The following is a 17825-nucleotide window of genomic DNA, read 5'->3' on the forward strand; positions in this document are numbered from 1 at the left end:
GATAATTAGAAATTGGATTGGGCTAGTTTGGTGGAGGTAAAAGAGAATCCCATTTATTTGCATTTTGCATTCATCATAAACTTTGAAGGGTACTATTTTAAATAGTTTGCAGACTTCTGGTTTTCACATGAGGTTAATGAAAGCTGTTATGAAATCTCATGCTAAATTCATAAACAACAGTTATACTGTATCTTAAAACATCTGTATTTTTCCTTATTTTGAGTCATTTAGATTACAGCATTTAATTTGAGATATATAAGCTAGGGATGGGAGATGCCTGTACAGAAGATGTTTCAAATCATGTAAAACATTTTATAGATAATAAACATTTATTTGGAATATCAGTCTACATCTTTCATAAGACTTTTTAAAATGTGCATATTAAAGGCTTCTCTTAAAAATTTTTATCTAAATTATTTAGATGGATTTTTTGTGTTAAAGTGATATATATATATATAACCTCAAAAATGAGAGAGACAGTATATATTAATTCTTAGAAAATCTTAGAAAACAACTGACTTGTTGTCATAAAGTCTGAACCAATTTGTAGCTTACCGTCCAGCAGGTTTCTGAGGTTGTAAATCACAAGGAGGGATATTGCCTATCTTTCTCCCAGTGAGCTGCTTTTGGATTTCAACAAGCTGAGAGGTGCACGGCTTTTGGTTTAGACTTTTGTAGTAATTAGTAGTTCCATAATTATACTTTCTGTATACCTAAAGATTTTCTTAAAGTTGTTAAATGTATTTTCTAAATTCTCAAGTCATTTTCTTTAAGAGTTTAATTTCGGGAATCAGTTTCTTCTGTGAATAATTGGCATATTCAAGAGTTTAAAATACCATAGCTCTTCGAAAACAGAACTACTACTGAATAATTCATCCCTGGATTTCATTTTTAACATGCATTTTGTAATTAAACTAAAAACCCTTATTGCTTTTCGGTCAAAACTGACTCATAGCTGACCCTCCAGACAGTCTGTAGAGGTTGCAAATCATGTAGAAGGTTGCCCATCTTTTCTTTCTTGGCGAGCAGCTGGTAAATCTGAACTGCTAGCCTTTGTGTTAACAGTACTCCTTACTCCATTAGAGCTCTCAAATTTCCATAGATAACTTTACAAAAACACTTTAAATTTAATTTTTCCGAGCAAATAAAAGCAGAAGTACTGCTCTGTGTATTTTTTTTTTTAATTTCTCTTACTGCTATAGCTTAATACAGTGTTTAAAGAAGTTCGAGATTAACATGTTTGTGTTGTCTTCCTTGATTCAGAGAAAGCAAGTTTTTTCTCACCCTAAATATAAGGGAAATGCTTATAGAGCCTACAGACTTAAGAGAAAAGGCATATCCAAATTGTTGTATATGTACATTTTAATAGAGTTTGAAATGGAGCTTTTTTTAAACATTATTCAAGGAAAACTTGTTGATGTTTAAAAACTCCATTTCAAACTATATCAAGTAAAATTTGTTCGCTACTCACTGAAAATATCTTTTAAAATGCAAAGCTATGTATTTTCTGTATAGCTTGTCATAATGAGGTAAAATTAAGAGTACATGTTCTCTTGGGGAGAAAGATGAGCAGTCTCCTCCCTTGCTGTTTACAACCTTGGAATACTCCCTGGAGGGTCAACTCCGAGTTAGTTCCTATTCAAAAGCAATGAGGAGAATAAGTAATATATAGCTTTAGCTGATAATTATATGATCTGTTGCTTTATATTTTTCATAAATATTTCATAGGCATATAAACACTTATATACAGTTGATAGCCATAATAATTACATATAGAGGTATTAAATACTTAATACTTACTTTATGTATAGTCAATTCAAGAAAATTATTCCATTAGAAATGTGTAGATTTTATATATAACAGTACATTTTTATTTCTTCAGTCTTTTATGTGTTTATTTTTTGTTGTTTTGTTTTGTTTTGTTTTTACAGATAGCAGATCAGATGTTTTTTCATAGTGATTACCGGCCCCTTATCCGTGATGCTAACAATTTTGTATTAGATGAACAGACTCAGCAAGCACCTCATCTCATGCCTCCCCCTTTTTTAGTTGATGTTGATGGTAACCCTCATCCATCAAGATATCAGAGATTAGTTCCTGGTCGTGAAAATTGCAGAGAGGAGCAGCTCATCCCCCAGATGGGAGTAACTTCCTCAGGTTGGTGTTAGATTTTGTAGATCATCTGTATCATTCTGTTGAAATACTTAAAAATTGTTAGTTGAGTAAATACTAGTGTTTAGGTCTTCTGAGAAAATGAAAACAAAAGTATTGCTCTATACTACCTTAAATTTCTCTGAATAAGTCTTACTATTTACATGCTATTTAAGGATTATTGAATATTTAAAGCAATTTTAATCTGTTTCTCTTTATAATTTCTAGGGGCTAATAAGCTGGTCCTATATTTGGTTACCAAATTAATTAGTACTATTGAGAATTTACTTTATTTTATTAATTAAACCCATATAGATTTTTTTTTTTCCTTATAGAGTGGGTTATTGTTGTATACCATCGAGTTAGAACTTACCCATAGCTGATTCTCCAGTGGGTTTAATTCTCCAGAGGCTTAAATCACGCTGGAGGAGATTGCCCATCCTTCTCCTGCAGAGCATTTGGCAGATTTTAAGCTAGTGAGATTGAGATTTCACCAGAGACAGAGATTGGATTAGAATGATTGATAAATGCAGTTAAAAATAAATACAAAAACCATTTTACCAAAAATGTCGTTTAAATGGCCTCCAAACACATGAAACACCATTAGTCATCGTAGGGATGCAAGTTAATAATTACAGTGAGATCCCATTTCAGTCTTCAGGATGAGAATGAGGTAGAGAATTGTGCTGCTAATCTAAAGGCTGCACTTCTCTGACAACTCAGACTACCAGTGGCTCTAGGATAGAAAGATGAGCAATCTTTTCCTGTTAAAGAAAACAGTCTTAGAAAAATGCTGGAGGGTCACCTATGAGTAGGGCAATGAGAGAAAGATTGGAAATTAAAACACTTAGACATTGTTAGTGGGCATACATAATCTGTTGACAAAAACAGTTTATGTTAGTTGTTAGTCCATCAGAAAGCTAAAAGTAGAATTACTGTCTGACCCAGGATTGTGAATATACTCAAGAGACATGTCTGAAAGCAATGATGAGAATAAACATTTTATTCATTGCCTATGAAATAGTTGGGTAATATTTGGTATATATGTATATATATATGTTCTTTAACTTACTGTTTAGTTGGAAAAAGACATAAAATCCTGATAACTAGCTTTAAACAATGTGAGAGGAATAGGCTCTGACTTCCACTAATTCCACAAGGAGGAAGAGTCCTCATCCACAATAGACATGCCACCATGCTCCCACACTACTGCTGATACTGACATAATACCCATTCCATTTGTGTGCTCTTACTGCTTTATTGCAGGGTGCTGTAATCCGTTGAAGTGGTCACACAGAACTCACCATGAAGGAAGCTGCTGCTGCTGTTGTTAGACACTGTTCAGTCAGGAACTATTCAGAGTGATCCTGAATAGTTGACGTAAACCCTGCCCTATCTTGTACATTGCATCTTCTCTGACTTACTAGAGCCTATTGCTGATGTCACAGGTCACTTCATCTCTATCTTTCCAAGCAATAGGCTCACCTAGCTATCTGCCCAAACCATTCTTTCCTCAGGCTACATAAACATTTCCCATGTCATATCTGTTTGTGCTTTCGGCAGTCCATGAGATACTTGGTACTCTTCCTCAAGCACCACAGCTCAAACATCAATAATATTTGTGTTATTTTATTTGTTGTCCAGCTCTCTGATGAATAGCAAGTGATTGAGAGGACTGTGGCCTGAGTCAGGCACCCTCCAAAATGACATAATTGCTCTTTACTATTTTGTAGAGTTTTCTTACAGTAGACTTGCCCAAGGCAATGTATCTTCTGATTTTCAGACTTCTTGTATCAAGGGTGTTAATTGATCCAAACAGGATGGAATCATTGACAGCTTCCTTTCTCTATCTGCCATAATATTGAATGTTGGTCCTGTTGTATGGACCTTGTTTTCTTAGTGAAACATAATTCATACTGAAGGCTTTAGTCCTTGATTTTCTGTAGCAAGTGTTTCATATCAACTCACTTTCAGCAAGTAAAGTTGTGTCATCTGCATAATGAAGGTTCTTGATGAGTCTTCCTCTAATCCTGATGCCACATTCTTCTTTGTAGAGATTAGCTTCATGAATTACTTGTTCAGCATACAGATTTAATAGGTACAGAGAAAGGATATATCCCTGATGTAACCATACATTGTTCCCTTCCTTGCTGCATTTGGACAACATCTTCTTGGTTTAGGTATAGATCCTATAAGAGCACAATTAAGTGTTCTGAAATTCCATTCTTCTCAAAGTTAGCCATAATTATTATATAATGATTACACAGTCAAATGCCTTTGCATAATCACTAAAATACAAATAGACATTCTTACTGTATTCTCTTCTTTCAGCCAGGGTTCATGTGACATCAGCAGTGATAACCTTAGTGTTGCATCTTCTTTTAAAACCAGCTTGAACTTCTGGTAATTCCCTGTCTGTACACTTCCTGCCACTTTTTAATGATCTTACGCAATTTGTTTATATAAATATTACTGATATTCTTCCATAATTTCCATATTCTGTTTGTATCACCTTTTTTTGAGAATAGAGACAAATAATGGATCTCTTCCACTCAGTTGGCCAGGTAGCAGTCCTCCAAATTTCTTAGCATCGACCAGCATCTGTTACTTGAAACATGTCAATTGGTATTCCATCGATTCCTGGGCCCTTATTTTTTTGCCATTGCTTACAGTGCCACTTGAACTTCATCCTTCATCACCTTTGGCTTTTCTTCATATGGTGGTTGTTAAGTGTCATTGAGTTGAGCATGACTCGTAGTGACCCTATAAACAAAAGACCTGAACACTGTTCTATAGCTATCATAGTTTCTCTGTGTTCATAGAGTTTCCAGGGTCATGTTGTATAGGAACTGATGCCACTCCTGCATACAAACCTGAATCAGTCTGGGTGCGCCACCGAACACTGTCCACAATGAATGGGTAACCACTATGGCATTTTGACACACCAATGGCACAGCCTCCAGCATCACAGCAACCCCTGGTTACTATAGCATATTGACAGACCAGTGCTGTTCCACTTAGAATAATGTTCATCCCAAACGAACTCAACACCACTCCCAACCTTTTAAATACAAAGGCTGACCACTAAGTTCTGGTTGACTCTAAGTAAGAAGCTTCCAGTCCGCAGCTCATTGTTAGCTAAATCCAGCAAATCAAATCAACTCACACTTGATTATGAATGGAAAAAAACCCCAACCAAACTGTCCACACCAACAAGAATATCTACCTTCCAAAATCTTAACAACTTCACACATGACCCTCCTTTTTTCAGTGTCAACTAATTCTTTTCGGTACAGTGATTCTTTGTATTCCTTTCTTGTCTTTTGGTATTTTCTGACTCATTCAAGATTGTGCCCATAGAATAGTATTGCACACTTGAGGTTTGAATTTGTTCTTGAGATATTTCAGCTTAAGAAATGCCAAGCACATTCATCCTTTTCAGCCTCTGACACCAGCTCTTTGCTTGTTTCATTATATTTAGTTTTATCTTCTCAAGCTGCCCTTTGAAATCTTCTGTTCAGCCCTTTTGCTTCGACATTTCTTCCTTCTGTGTTGACTTCTCAGCGCTCTAATTTTCATACTTTGTCCTGGCATCCGTTGTTTTTTTTTCTTTCTCCTCTTTTGTAATGACTTTTTTTCTCTTCTCAAAATGAGATCTCAGTTTGGAAAATGGATTCAATTCTTAATCGTTAATACAGCTTCTGAAATGCTGCTCACAGCCCCTTTGAATTTTAACCTGTCACCATTAGACAAGTGTGGGTTACTGTGATGATTCACATCATGGTCTTCTTAATCATTTACTATGTATCTGACCATGAATAAGGTTGATGGGAGAAGAATTGATGCCTTTGAGCTGTGGTGTTGGACGAGAGTACTGAATTTTCTTTGGACTGCCAAAAAGACAGATACATCTTGGAAGTATAGCCAGGGTGCGCCTTGGAGGCAAAGATGATGAAGCTTTGCCTCACATAATTTGGGCTTGTTAGAAGAGTTGATTCTTGGAAGGAGAACCTCCTTATAAACTTAATGTAATTTGTCTTCCTTTGTACCATGTGAATCCAATTGAGTCTTTAATTCCAAAATGTTTTTTGTTCCTTCCTTAACCTTACTGTAGTCTTTATCGCCACTTTATGACATTGTCACTGATTAATAGGCGCTGAAAAAGTTGAGGATGTTAGGTTTTTTTAATATAAGAGATTTGTCTTTTTAAAAATAAGACCTCAGTTGAACCCTCCTTTTGCTCTCTTAGCTGTTTTTCATTTGTAAAACTACTTTAAAAATGATGCTTATTTTGTTAAGTTACTGTGAATATTATAGAAGTATTTCAGTTAATGAAAACGTTGCTATAAATTTAGTATTTTTATTTTCATTAATTTTTTTAGATACTCGTGGTTTTTTTTTGGTAATCTTCATTAATAAGTTGTTGCTGCTGTGTACCATGAACTCAGAACCTATCCACAGTTGACCCTCTGGCGGGTTTTCAGAGGCATTTAAATAGATGAGATGAGATTGCCCATCTTTCTCATGGATTCGAACCACATGCCTTTGGAATTACAGTGTAGTTGCTTAGCACTAGGGCACTAGTCTTTTAATACATGAGATTTTTGACTAAAATGGATTGATGATTAATTTGTCCTTACATTTTGTGTGGTATTTAGGACTGAACCAAGTTTTAAGTCAGCAGGCGAACCAAGAGATCAGCCCATTAGACAGCATGATACAAAGACTTCAGCAAGAGCAGGACTTGAGACGCTCTGGTGAAGCAGGTGCCAGCAACACCAACCGTTTAAGTAGAGGTATGCAGTGATTCTTTCTGAAATGTTTACCAAACTAAAATTTTCAGCATTAGAAAAGTAGTGAAACCATTTATATAGCCATTAAATACAGTACTAGGTTGCTAGTTTTGAATTGTATTTAATAATTTATGAGACTATTCAGGAGGTATCTAACTGCAGATAAATTTTAGCATTTGTAGTTTTCTAAATTTCTTATAATCATAGATTGAAAAATAATTCATTTGATAATTTTTTTTAAATTTATTTTATTTCAGTATTTTTTGTGTGTACCGTCAAATCAGATCTGACTGGTACAGGAGATTGTTCCTTCTCCAGCAGAGCATCTGGTGGATTCGAACCATGCATCTCTGAGATTGCAGTTGCAGCTTCTTGCCACTAGGCCACCAGAGCTCACCTCATTTGATAATTGTGTGTGTGTGTGTGTGTGTGTGTGTGTGTGTGTGTACTGTCAAATCAGATCTGACTGGTACAGGAGATTGTCCCTCCTTTCCCGGCAGAGCATCCAGTGGATTCGAACTGTTTTCCTCTGGGATTGTAGTTGCAGCTCCTTGCCACTAGGCCACCAGAGCTCTCCCTCATTTGATAATTTATAGAATTATTTCTAACCTGCATTCTTAAATATATCACTATTTATCTTATATACTACTAAATTTCAGAGTAATAGAGCAGTTATAACTCATAAAGTATCACAAGTTAAATTTTATTTTACTCCTGATACAGCATTTCAAAAAACATTAGCTTCCCTCCTCAAAGTAATGCATTTTACACATTTGAAATTTAGTAGTTTATAGCTATTACTATTCTTTAACTTGCCAACTATAAAATGGTTTTGTTTTAATTACATTTTATGCCTTTTGTGGTTTTTTTTTTTCTGATTTAGGAGGTATTTGCCACAATATAAAACTTCTTGTGGAATAGTAGTTTGTTTTGTATGGATTTTGTTTAGTCTTTACAATAACGAATTTCAACTGTTGTTGTAGGGTGCTGTCAAGTCACTATGACTCACAGTGACCCTGTGAACAATAGATCTGAGTCTTGTCCTAACCTTCTCTATTGATTTTGTCACTTAGGCTCTGTGAGTTCTACCTCAGAGGTCCATTCACCACCAAATATAGGACTGAGGCGGAGTGGACAAATTGAAGGTGTACGGCAGATGCACAGCAACGCACCAAGAAGTGAAATAGCCACAGAGAGGGATCTTGTAGCTTGGAGTCGAAGGGTAGTAGTACCTGAGCTATCAGCTGGGGTAGCCAGGTAAGAGAAATTGTGAATTGTTAGGTACCACAATTGTTTATGTTAATGTTGAATAAGAGCTGGTACTTTTATAAACTTAGTTCATTTTGGAGAAAAACTTGAGTTTTAGCATATAACATTGTCTAAACTGAGAGATCATTTAAGTGGGATGTGTTAAGGTGAAATGAAAGAAAAGTAATAAATTTATATTTATTATGAGATTTTTAAATATTATATTTAAATTCTTTTGTCCTATTCAAATTCTATTCAACTATATCTTAAAACACATTTTATAAAATTTGTTAGAATTATTTTATTTAATAGATTTGCTAATCATTTAGACCTTAAAATTCAGAGGAATAATTAAAACTATTTTTGATACATAAAAAATTTTAACAAACACATTGCCACTAAGGAGTAACTCATGGCCTAGTGACAAAAAGCTGCTCTTCAACCCCAAAGTCACATTGTTCAAATCTTATCAGCCATGCGGGATAAGAACGGACAATCTTCGCCCATGAAATTTACTGCCTCTGAAAACCCAACAGATGGTTAGAAGACCAGTTGATTCAGACACAGTGGTAAAAACCACAGTGCTGACACTGCATTCGAATCAGTTCTGATTCTTAGCACACCTACAAGAGGAAATGTGCTAAATGTAGAGTACCTTTTTATCTCTTTACCACTTGTCAATACTTCTCTTGAGGATATGAGTTTAGGTGGCTGTATATAAGTGAACTGATAACACCTACAGTGGTAATTTGGCAGAAAAACCAAAACAAAACCATGAAAAAGGTTTGTTCAGGTAATGTAAGGGGGGAAACATTGGTGTAAGATAAAGATCATTGATGTGAAGGAGTTAAAGAGGAAAGGAGGGAGGGATAGGTGATTTATTGCCTTTCATTGTCTTCTGAGACTGGACCTAGACTAGCACTGCCTAGGGACTTGTGGGGCTGGTTGGGGTTTGGAAGGAGGAGATCCCCTGCATTGCTAAGGAAGGGGCTGCTTCACCTTGATGCACTGTCCTTGATGTCCCTTATTATTTCCTCTGCCTTTGTTAGTGGGAGAAAAAGAGACAGGGACTGACCAGGTAATAGTTTTATCCCTTGACATGAGCAGCATTCAGTTGCGCTTACCAGGAAGTAAGCACCCATCTTTGTCCTGAGCACAGCTGGTAGATTTGATCCTTCTAAGACTTGCAGCCTTTGGCTTAGCAGCTCCATTCAGTGCAGACAACAATAAAAACTGAATGTACTTATTTTGATGGACCTACAAATTTTTTAAAACACAGTGATAGATACTATTTATAATCTGGGCATTGCTTCTAATGAAATGCTTAATTTTCATAATGTTTATTAATAATACCTTGTTAGTTATATTCATCTGGTTAGGCTACTCTGGTGGCCTGGGGTTAGGGAGCTGATGTAGCCTAATGGTAAGAACATGTACTACAATCTCAAAGAAGTGCAGTTCATACCAAATGACCGAGAACATTATTAATACTGAACCCTAAACAGAGATAGTACTGGGCGACTGAAAACCTTATCTCATGAAACACCAATGGTTTGATTCCACAAAATGTATGAACAGTGAATAACAAGGGCATAGGGCTAGACCATATTTACCTGGTCTTTCTAATACATCCTTCTTCCTTAAGTATTTTCCGTCTAACTCTTTGTCTAGAAAAAGTTTAGTAGAGAAATGAAAAGAATGGGTTGCTAGTAATGGTAGAAGTCATTCCTCCATGTGGAGGAAAATGTGAGGAATCTAAGATTTCTTAACCTCTACATACTCTTTGCATTCCTCTTACCTTTGGCTTATCTATTAAGGTGACGGTCTAACCTTCAAAATATAGTTGCTTTAGCATTGGTATCTTATGTGTTCCCAACACTTAGTATTCTTTGTATGTAAATAGATCTGGTACCTCATATCATGATGGATAAAATTTGCCCCAAGCAATCTCTTAAATTATTCTGACGGGAAATTACATTTAACCGTAAACCTGGGGAAAGATTAATTAATCTAGAAAGAATAAATAAAATAAAAAAAAATCAGACCCATTGCTATGAAATGGATTCTAACTTCTTGTGACCCTTTATAAACAGAGTAGCAGAAAGGAATTGCCCTTAAGGTTTATAAAACTGTAAATTTTTACAGAAGCAGACTGCCACATCTATCTCCCATCCAGAGTAGCTGGTAGGTCAACCTTTCCATTAATAGCTAAGCTCTTAACCAGTCTGTTCCTGTGCTCCTTAGACTATATGTAAAAAATTCTAAACATTTAGTGCATAAAAAATGGTCAAATTAGAAAATAGGCAAAGACATGAACCAAAGCTAAGCATGTGAAAAGGTACGGAATATGATATCCTTTGAAAAATGATAAATCACATAAATGAATATGTGGATGTAATAAAAAATGACAGCACCAAATAAAAACTAACTCATACAATGCTAGGTAGGAATATAAAGACACAGCCTCTATGAAAAACAGTTTTAAACAGTAGTCTTATAAAATTAACTATACAGATAGTGTCTAAGTCAACCATTGTACTTCTCGGAATATTAATTTGGGGTCAAACGAAAGCCTGTGCTCTAATATTGCCTTTATTTGTAATAATCACAAAAAAAAAAACCCAAAAAAACCAAACAGAAGTAAGGTGTCCTTCATTCAGTGGGTAAATGTTTAAGCAAAGTAATATATTGATACCGTGGACTATCGTTCAATAATGATAACATGGCGATGACGTTGGGTTAGGATAGAACAGGGTTCAGAGCTGTTGTACATAGCATTGCTATGAGTCACAGGTGACTCAGGGGCACATAACAACAACAATACTATAAATAATTTTAATAATTGGTCTGCACTTAAACTGAGGATACCTGAATATGTTGAGTAGATTGTATTAATGTCAGTATCCTGGTTGTGATAATTGTACTATTGTTTTATAAGATGTTGGAGGAACTAAGTAAAAGATACAGAATATATCTATACTATTTCTTAAAACTGCCTAGAAATTTACAATTCCTAAAACGTTTTCCAGAACAAACCTAAGTCTGAGTCCACTCTTAACAAAATTTAAGATACTCATTTGTTATCATAATTACAACTAACATGTTTGAGATATTGTAGATTTTCCAGTATGAACATCAACTTCTTTTTCATTATGATCCTCCGGAGAAAAATAGTGTTGAAAGATTTAATGCTCGTTTACTCTTAAAAAGATAAAGTACAAGATACTATGTAAAATATAAAATTGTTTTGAGTTCAACTATTTTTGAAATGAATGCTTAAAATTAATATTCCTTGCTTTTTTCTGTGGCTTAGTTTCCGTTTCATGTCTCAGTAGAGTTGTTAATGTTAGTTCATCCTCAGTATTTTTTAATTTAATCCTCAGCCATATTTTTCAGTTACTCCAGTGAACTCTGTTAAATAATTATCATATTTTAATCTCTGCATTCACCTAGTTTTTGAAAACTGATGAGAAAATGCCATTTTTAAAAAAAATTTATTTTATTTTAATTATTGTGTGTGTGTGTACTGTCAAATCAGATCTGACTGGTACAGGAGGAGATTATTCCTCCTTATCCAGCAAAGCATCTGGTGGATTTGAACCGTGCACCTCTGGGATTATAGATTTAAAACTTGATTTGACTAAGACGAGAAATAATTTCAAGTCTAGGATCTCATCTTCCTGATATTGTAGTTATTTGATCTCTGCAGCCAAAACCCTTTATATTTAAATAAAAAAACCTTTACCATAGACTTCCATTTGAAATTAAAGTAGCAGTATTGTTTCCTTTTCTGAAATTAACTTTTAGGGGAGAAATCAGTTGTAATGATTCTAGATTAACACATATGCCTTACAATTTTTTTTTTCCAGTCGGCAAGAAGAATGGAGAACTGCAAAGGGTGAAGAAGAAGTTAAAATTTATAGATCAGAAGAGAAAAGAAAACACTTCACTGCTCCAAAAGAGAATAAAATACTTAATCTTTCAAAGGTAAATAATAATAATGTCTTACTGCTTAACATTACTTTGTGAAATGCTTTGACCAGTTAAGATTATTTTTGTAACACAAAAGTAATATTGTAAAAAGGATTTTTTAAAATATAATAAATACAATTAAATTTTTTACTATCTTTTTTACATTAGTTACTAAGTTTACCATTATACAATTTTACAGATTAACTTCCTAAATGCAAACTCCTATAGCCATTGTTGTTGTTATTGTTATGTGCCGTCGAGTCGTTTGCGACTCATAACGACCCTATGTACAGCAGCCCTAAACCCTGCTCTATCCTGTGCCAATCGCATTGCCTCTGACACGCCCATCCTGATTACCCCAGTCACTGAATCAGTTCACCTCATAGAGGGCCTTCCTCTCTTGAGCTGTCCCTCCACTCTACCCAGCATGATGTCCCTCTCTAAAGATCTGTCTGTCCTTATATGTCCAAAGTATGTCAGACGAAGCCCCAGAATCCTTGCCTCCAAGGAGTAGCCTGGTTCAACCCTCTCCAGGATGAATCTGTTTTGTTTTCTTGGCAGTCCATGGTACATTCAATACTCTTCTCCAGCTCCACAGATCAAAGGTGTCAGTTCTCCTTCTATCCTCCCTAGTCATTGTCAACTCTCTGATGCATAACAAATGAATGCAAAAACCATGGCCTGTATCAGGCGCACCTTAGTCTCCAGAGAGACACCGTTGCTCTTGAGTACTTTAGGGAGGTCCCTAACAGCAGACTTTCCCATCGCAATTTATTTTTTTGATTTCCTGGCTGCTGGTGCCAAGAGTGTTGACCGTGGAGCAATTACGTCTATTTAAATAATTTTAAATAATTTATATTTTTAATAGTATTTAAAGCCTGAGTCAAACCTTTGAATCTTTTCCAAAACACAGTTTTTCTATTTTAGGTATTTATTTTGCTGCTTTACATGTTTGTTTTTCTAGATGATTACGTTTGCTTTGTTATAAACAGCAGTTTTTATTTTCTTCTCTTCAATAAGAGAGGTGAATTTTAAGTGTTAGTTTATCTTGTTTGTTTTTATTACCCTGGTCTGAAAAACTTTGGAATTTTATACGTATAGGGTGTTTACATCTTAATCAGGGAAAGAGCTATACTTACTTCATTGGAACTGTACTTGTCCATTCTAAGTATCTTGACTTGAAAATCTTAGATTCAGAAATGGAATGAAATTATTTGAAAGGGTTTTTTCAGGTCCAAGTGACCATGTCAATAGTAATCTAAACCAAGAAAAAAAAATAAATGATCCATATTATGCTTCATTCTTTTATCTTTTTTGAGTTCCTTAAACTTGTTAAATTTTTCATCTTTTTTTAAGATTTTTTTTTTAACTCTTGTGTGTTTTTTTAGTGGTTTTTTATTTTATTTATTTCAATGAAACTTTACAGAGACTTTGAATTTCCATTCATTCATTGTTGCACAATTCCCTTCCTACCCACCCCTCCCCCCCTCAAGTTTGCTTTTCACTTTGAAAAGTAAAAAAAAAATTCCATTGTTTAACAGTCCCCCCCCACCCTCTACCCGCAGTCCAGTCCACTCCACTCCACTCTTCAGCATTCATTCTGGACGCTTGTCATGATAATAATCATGTATTTCTCCTAAACAGTTCTCTCCCATATTTGTTTCAGTATAGTTTAGTTTCCCCTCAACTTCGATGTCAGTCCACCTTTTACAAAAGTGGCACTATGCAGTATTTGTCCTTTTGTGACTGAGATAGTTGACTGAGCATACTGTCCTTCAGGGTCACCCATTTTGTATACTAATTCATGAGTTCCTTGTGTTTCAGTGCAGCATAATATTCCACTGTGTGAATATTCCACAGCTTCTCTATCCATTTGTTTGTTGATAGGTACTTGGGTTGTTTCTAACTCTTTGCTATTGTGAACAGAGTTGCAATAAACATAGGTGAGCATGTATCTGCTTGGGTAGCAGTTCTGGTTTCTTTAGAGTATATTCCCAGTAGTGGAATTGCTGGGTCAAAAGGTTTTTCTATTTGCAACTTTTTGAGAAAGCAACATATAGCCTTCCGTAGTAGTTGCACCTTCCCTAGTGGTTGCACCATTTTACACTCCCACTACCAGTGAATAAGGGTTCCAGTTTCTCCACAACCTCGCCAGCATTTGATGTTTGCTGTTGTTAAACTTTGCTATTCTTACTGGGGTGAGATTATACCTCGTTTTGATTTGCATCTCTCTTTAGAGCTAGGGATTTTGAACATTTCTTCATGTACTCGTTGGCCATCTGAATGTCTTTGGTGAAGTGTCTGTTCATATCCTGTGCCTATTTTTCAGTTGGGTTGTTTATCCTTATCTTGTGGTGCTATAGTATTTTATAGATTCTAGCTGTAAGTCCCTTATCAGACATATCATTACCAAATGTTTTTTCCAAGTCTGTGGTTTCCCTTTTACTCTGTTGAAGTTTTTGGATTTGCATAGGGATTTAATTCTTAGAAGGTCCAATTCATCTATTTTATCCTTTCCTGGTTGTAGGTTCTAACTCTTGTTTTTAAAAGGACTCAATACAGTTTTTTACTAAGATAATCTATTTCTCAAATAATTTATTGTTTTGCTACTTTGATTTAGGTGGGTTTTTTTAAATTTATTTAAATGATATCTGGGAAGCATGTATTTATATATTTATTTTTTTATTTTTATTATTTTTTGCTTAGACTCCAAGGATATGTCACCTGTATATTTCAGTAGAATTGATAATGATATTATCACCTTTCAGGTTTAGGCTGAAAGATTAGGTGGGTCAGAGGAAGGAGCAAATGTCAAATGTGTTTTCATGAGGAAGGTATTTAGAAGTTGCTGTACAACATTTTGCATAGGTTCCTTTTTCCAGAGTATTATCATTTGACTGCCTCCTAAAATAAGTTTTATTTTTGGAGTGGCAAGGGGGTTCCAGTTTCTCCACAACCTTGCCAGCATTTTTGCTTGCTGTTCTGTTAAATTTTGTTATTCTGTCTGGGGTGAGAACATTTCTTCATGTTCTTGTTAGCCATCTGAATGAATGTCTTCTTTGGTGAAGTGTCTGTTCATATCCTGTGCCCATTTTTCAATTGCATTATTTACCTTTATCTTGTGGTGCTGGAAATTTACAACAATTTTTAATGACTTGGATCGAATATGTAAAAATATGTTAAATGGAAGAAGTGAGATAGTAAATTACAAATTATTTTAAAATTTGTGATATTATAATTAATAGGTTTTTAAAATTTCCCTTTAAATATGTATTAGTTTTAGTACCTTTTTAGAGTACTTGTCTTAATAAATATGGAGTCAGTGTTCAATACAAATTGTGTGTGATTATGTCACTTTTAGAATTGAATATATTATTACAAGTTCTAAAGTTTCAACAGTTGAAAGATTGTATTCCTTTTTTACATTCTTATTTTAATGTGATATTCCTGTGTATTTCTGTAAAGTATGTTGTTAAATTTAGTAAAATTTTTAGTCTGCATTTAACCTTCTAGTTTAATGATAAATATTTAATTTGTTCAAACTAGCCTGGTATCATTTTGTTTTTCCTCTCTTTCCCCAGTCTCTATCTGTGGTTTGTTGCTTTTGCCATCTCTTTCAGGGTTAGAACTTGCTCAGAGATTTTTTTGTCTTATTACCTGTGTTGTCATTGCTGCATAAGACTTGCTACATTCATTTTTAACAAAAACCTGGCTGCCACTTGGCTCCCAGGTCTCATAATGAATGCTGTTGTATCTTTATCATCGATGTTTGCCTTTGCTGTCCTGTGTGTTGTGTTGCTTTTTTTTAGGTCTTTTGTGCACATTCATTGTTGGAAAAGGAGGTTTCCTTGTTCAGCTTAATTTCTAATCATGAATTATTAATCCTGTGTCACTTAATTTAAAAATGTTTCTTTATGTCACACCAGTCAACAAGGTAATTTCAGTGTAGAACTACACAAGCCTTGTAATGCTTGATGTAATGTCAAAATACTTGAGCTGCTTCTACAGTTACATCTAAATGATAAACCTGAATATAGTTTTTTATGATGCCAAAAGCAGATTGATCTCAATAAATGTAGAAAACTTTGTTCTTTAGCCTTGAATAAATTAAGTTTAACTTTATTCCAGAATCATGCTCATGAGAACTTTGTAGATCTTGGAGAATGCAAAAAGCAACAAGCAAATCAACACAATTATCGTACCAGATCTGCTTTGGAAGAGCCCAGTAGACCTTCAGAAGAGATAGAAAATGGCACCAGCTCTTCAGATGTAAGATCTTAACTTTGTTGGCACATGCTTCAACTTCTGTTTCTACCTCCTTTTTTTTTTATTTGTTTACATGTATTCATTGATATGGCTATTGCATCAAGACAATATCTTCATGTCTCATAATAATAATAATACCAGTATCTTCCTGAAGATCTGCTGTGTATATTCTAGGCTTGAAAACTCAAACTCTCATGAGAAATCCCTGTGTTCCCATTTTATATATGAGGGATCTGAGGTTCAAAGCTTTTGAATTATTTATTCTCAGAATGATGTAAGGATGAATTAAACCTGGGCTGCTTTTACATGAAATCCCAAGTTTTTCATATTTTAGTCACTATTAACAATTAATTGAAAGGCATTTGACAACTGTAATTTCTCAATCCTGTATCAATTTATTGGTGTATTTTTGTATTCTCTCTTACGATAATTATTTCTTTAAATATTTTCACTTCTAAGTTACACACTTTAGCAGAGGAAATCAAATAGCAATCATAAATAACTCATACTCAATATTTAAAACCTCTTCACAGACCCATTATCGCATTTGTTGACTACTTCATGCTTCTGGTGCCTCTGGTGGTTTTCTCTATCAGCCATGTATTTGAATTTTCTCAGTATATTCTTTGGAAGACAGGAGAACATTAAATTCAATCTGGAACATTGTAACCATAATTTGAAAATATGTTGATGTGTAGTGTTGAATTGGAACCAACTCATAGCTAACTTTCCAGCAGGTTTTCAGAGGCAGCTAATTGCACAGGAGGCGATTGCACTTCCTTCTCTCACAAAAGATAGATAGGGTAGGAATCTCTGGTGACCTAGTGGTAAGAAGCTGCCCTGCAATCTCAAAGGCACATGGTCTGAATCCACCAACTGCTTCCTGGGAGAAAGCTTGGCAGTCTCCCGTTACACAATTAACTGCCTCAGAAAAATTTTCTGGGTTGGGTCAAACTAGACATACACAGCAACAACATAGCAGCCTGAAGAGCGGCATTTTTCCCGAGATAAGGAAGTAGGAATAGATGGAAATGAAAATTACAGGGAGGAAATGAGGAAAGTGTGATTACATTGTAGAGTGCTCTAAGAAAAATGTGTGTGAATGACTAAAAAAAAAACCCTATTTGTAAGAGAGCTCTACTGGCAAGAAACTGCACTGCAATTTCAGAGATACACTGTTCAAATCCACTAGATTTTGTGCTGGAGAAGGAGGGGCAATCTTCTGTGCCAGTCAAACCCGATTTGGCAGTACACACACAAAAAATAATAAAATTTTTAAGAAAAGAAAAGGTATTTGTTTTATAAAAATTAAAAGAAAAAATACAGTGGTTGGTTGATAAATTTGAACCAAAAAGAGATCAGTCTTTGAGTTTGAAGCGCAGCTTCCTATGGATT

The 17825-nt window shown here is 34.9% G+C and overlaps 1 protein-coding gene across 1 annotated transcript in view; it reads left to right on the forward strand.

Moving 5' to 3' along the window:
- The window catches only part of PHIP (pleckstrin homology domain interacting protein), a 184240-nt gene that overhangs the window by 95650 nt on the left and 70765 nt on the right, over positions 1-17825 (forward strand). The window contains exons 16-20 of the mRNA XM_006898438.1: positions 1932-2157; positions 6810-6947; positions 8018-8201; positions 12062-12179; positions 16293-16433. Coding sequence (XP_006898500.1) covers positions 1932-2157; positions 6810-6947; positions 8018-8201; positions 12062-12179; positions 16293-16433 — 807 coding nt within the window. The remainder of the gene's footprint in view (positions 1-1931; positions 2158-6809; positions 6948-8017; positions 8202-12061; positions 12180-16292; positions 16434-17825) is intronic.

The sequence above is a fragment of the Elephantulus edwardii genome, unplaced genomic scaffold (genome assembly GCF_000299155.1).
Source record: "Elephantulus edwardii isolate Elephantulus edwardi_28Jun2011 unplaced genomic scaffold, EleEdw1.0 scaffold00229, whole genome shotgun sequence".
Lineage (NCBI taxonomy): Eukaryota > Metazoa > Chordata > Mammalia > Macroscelidea > Macroscelididae > Elephantulus > Elephantulus edwardii.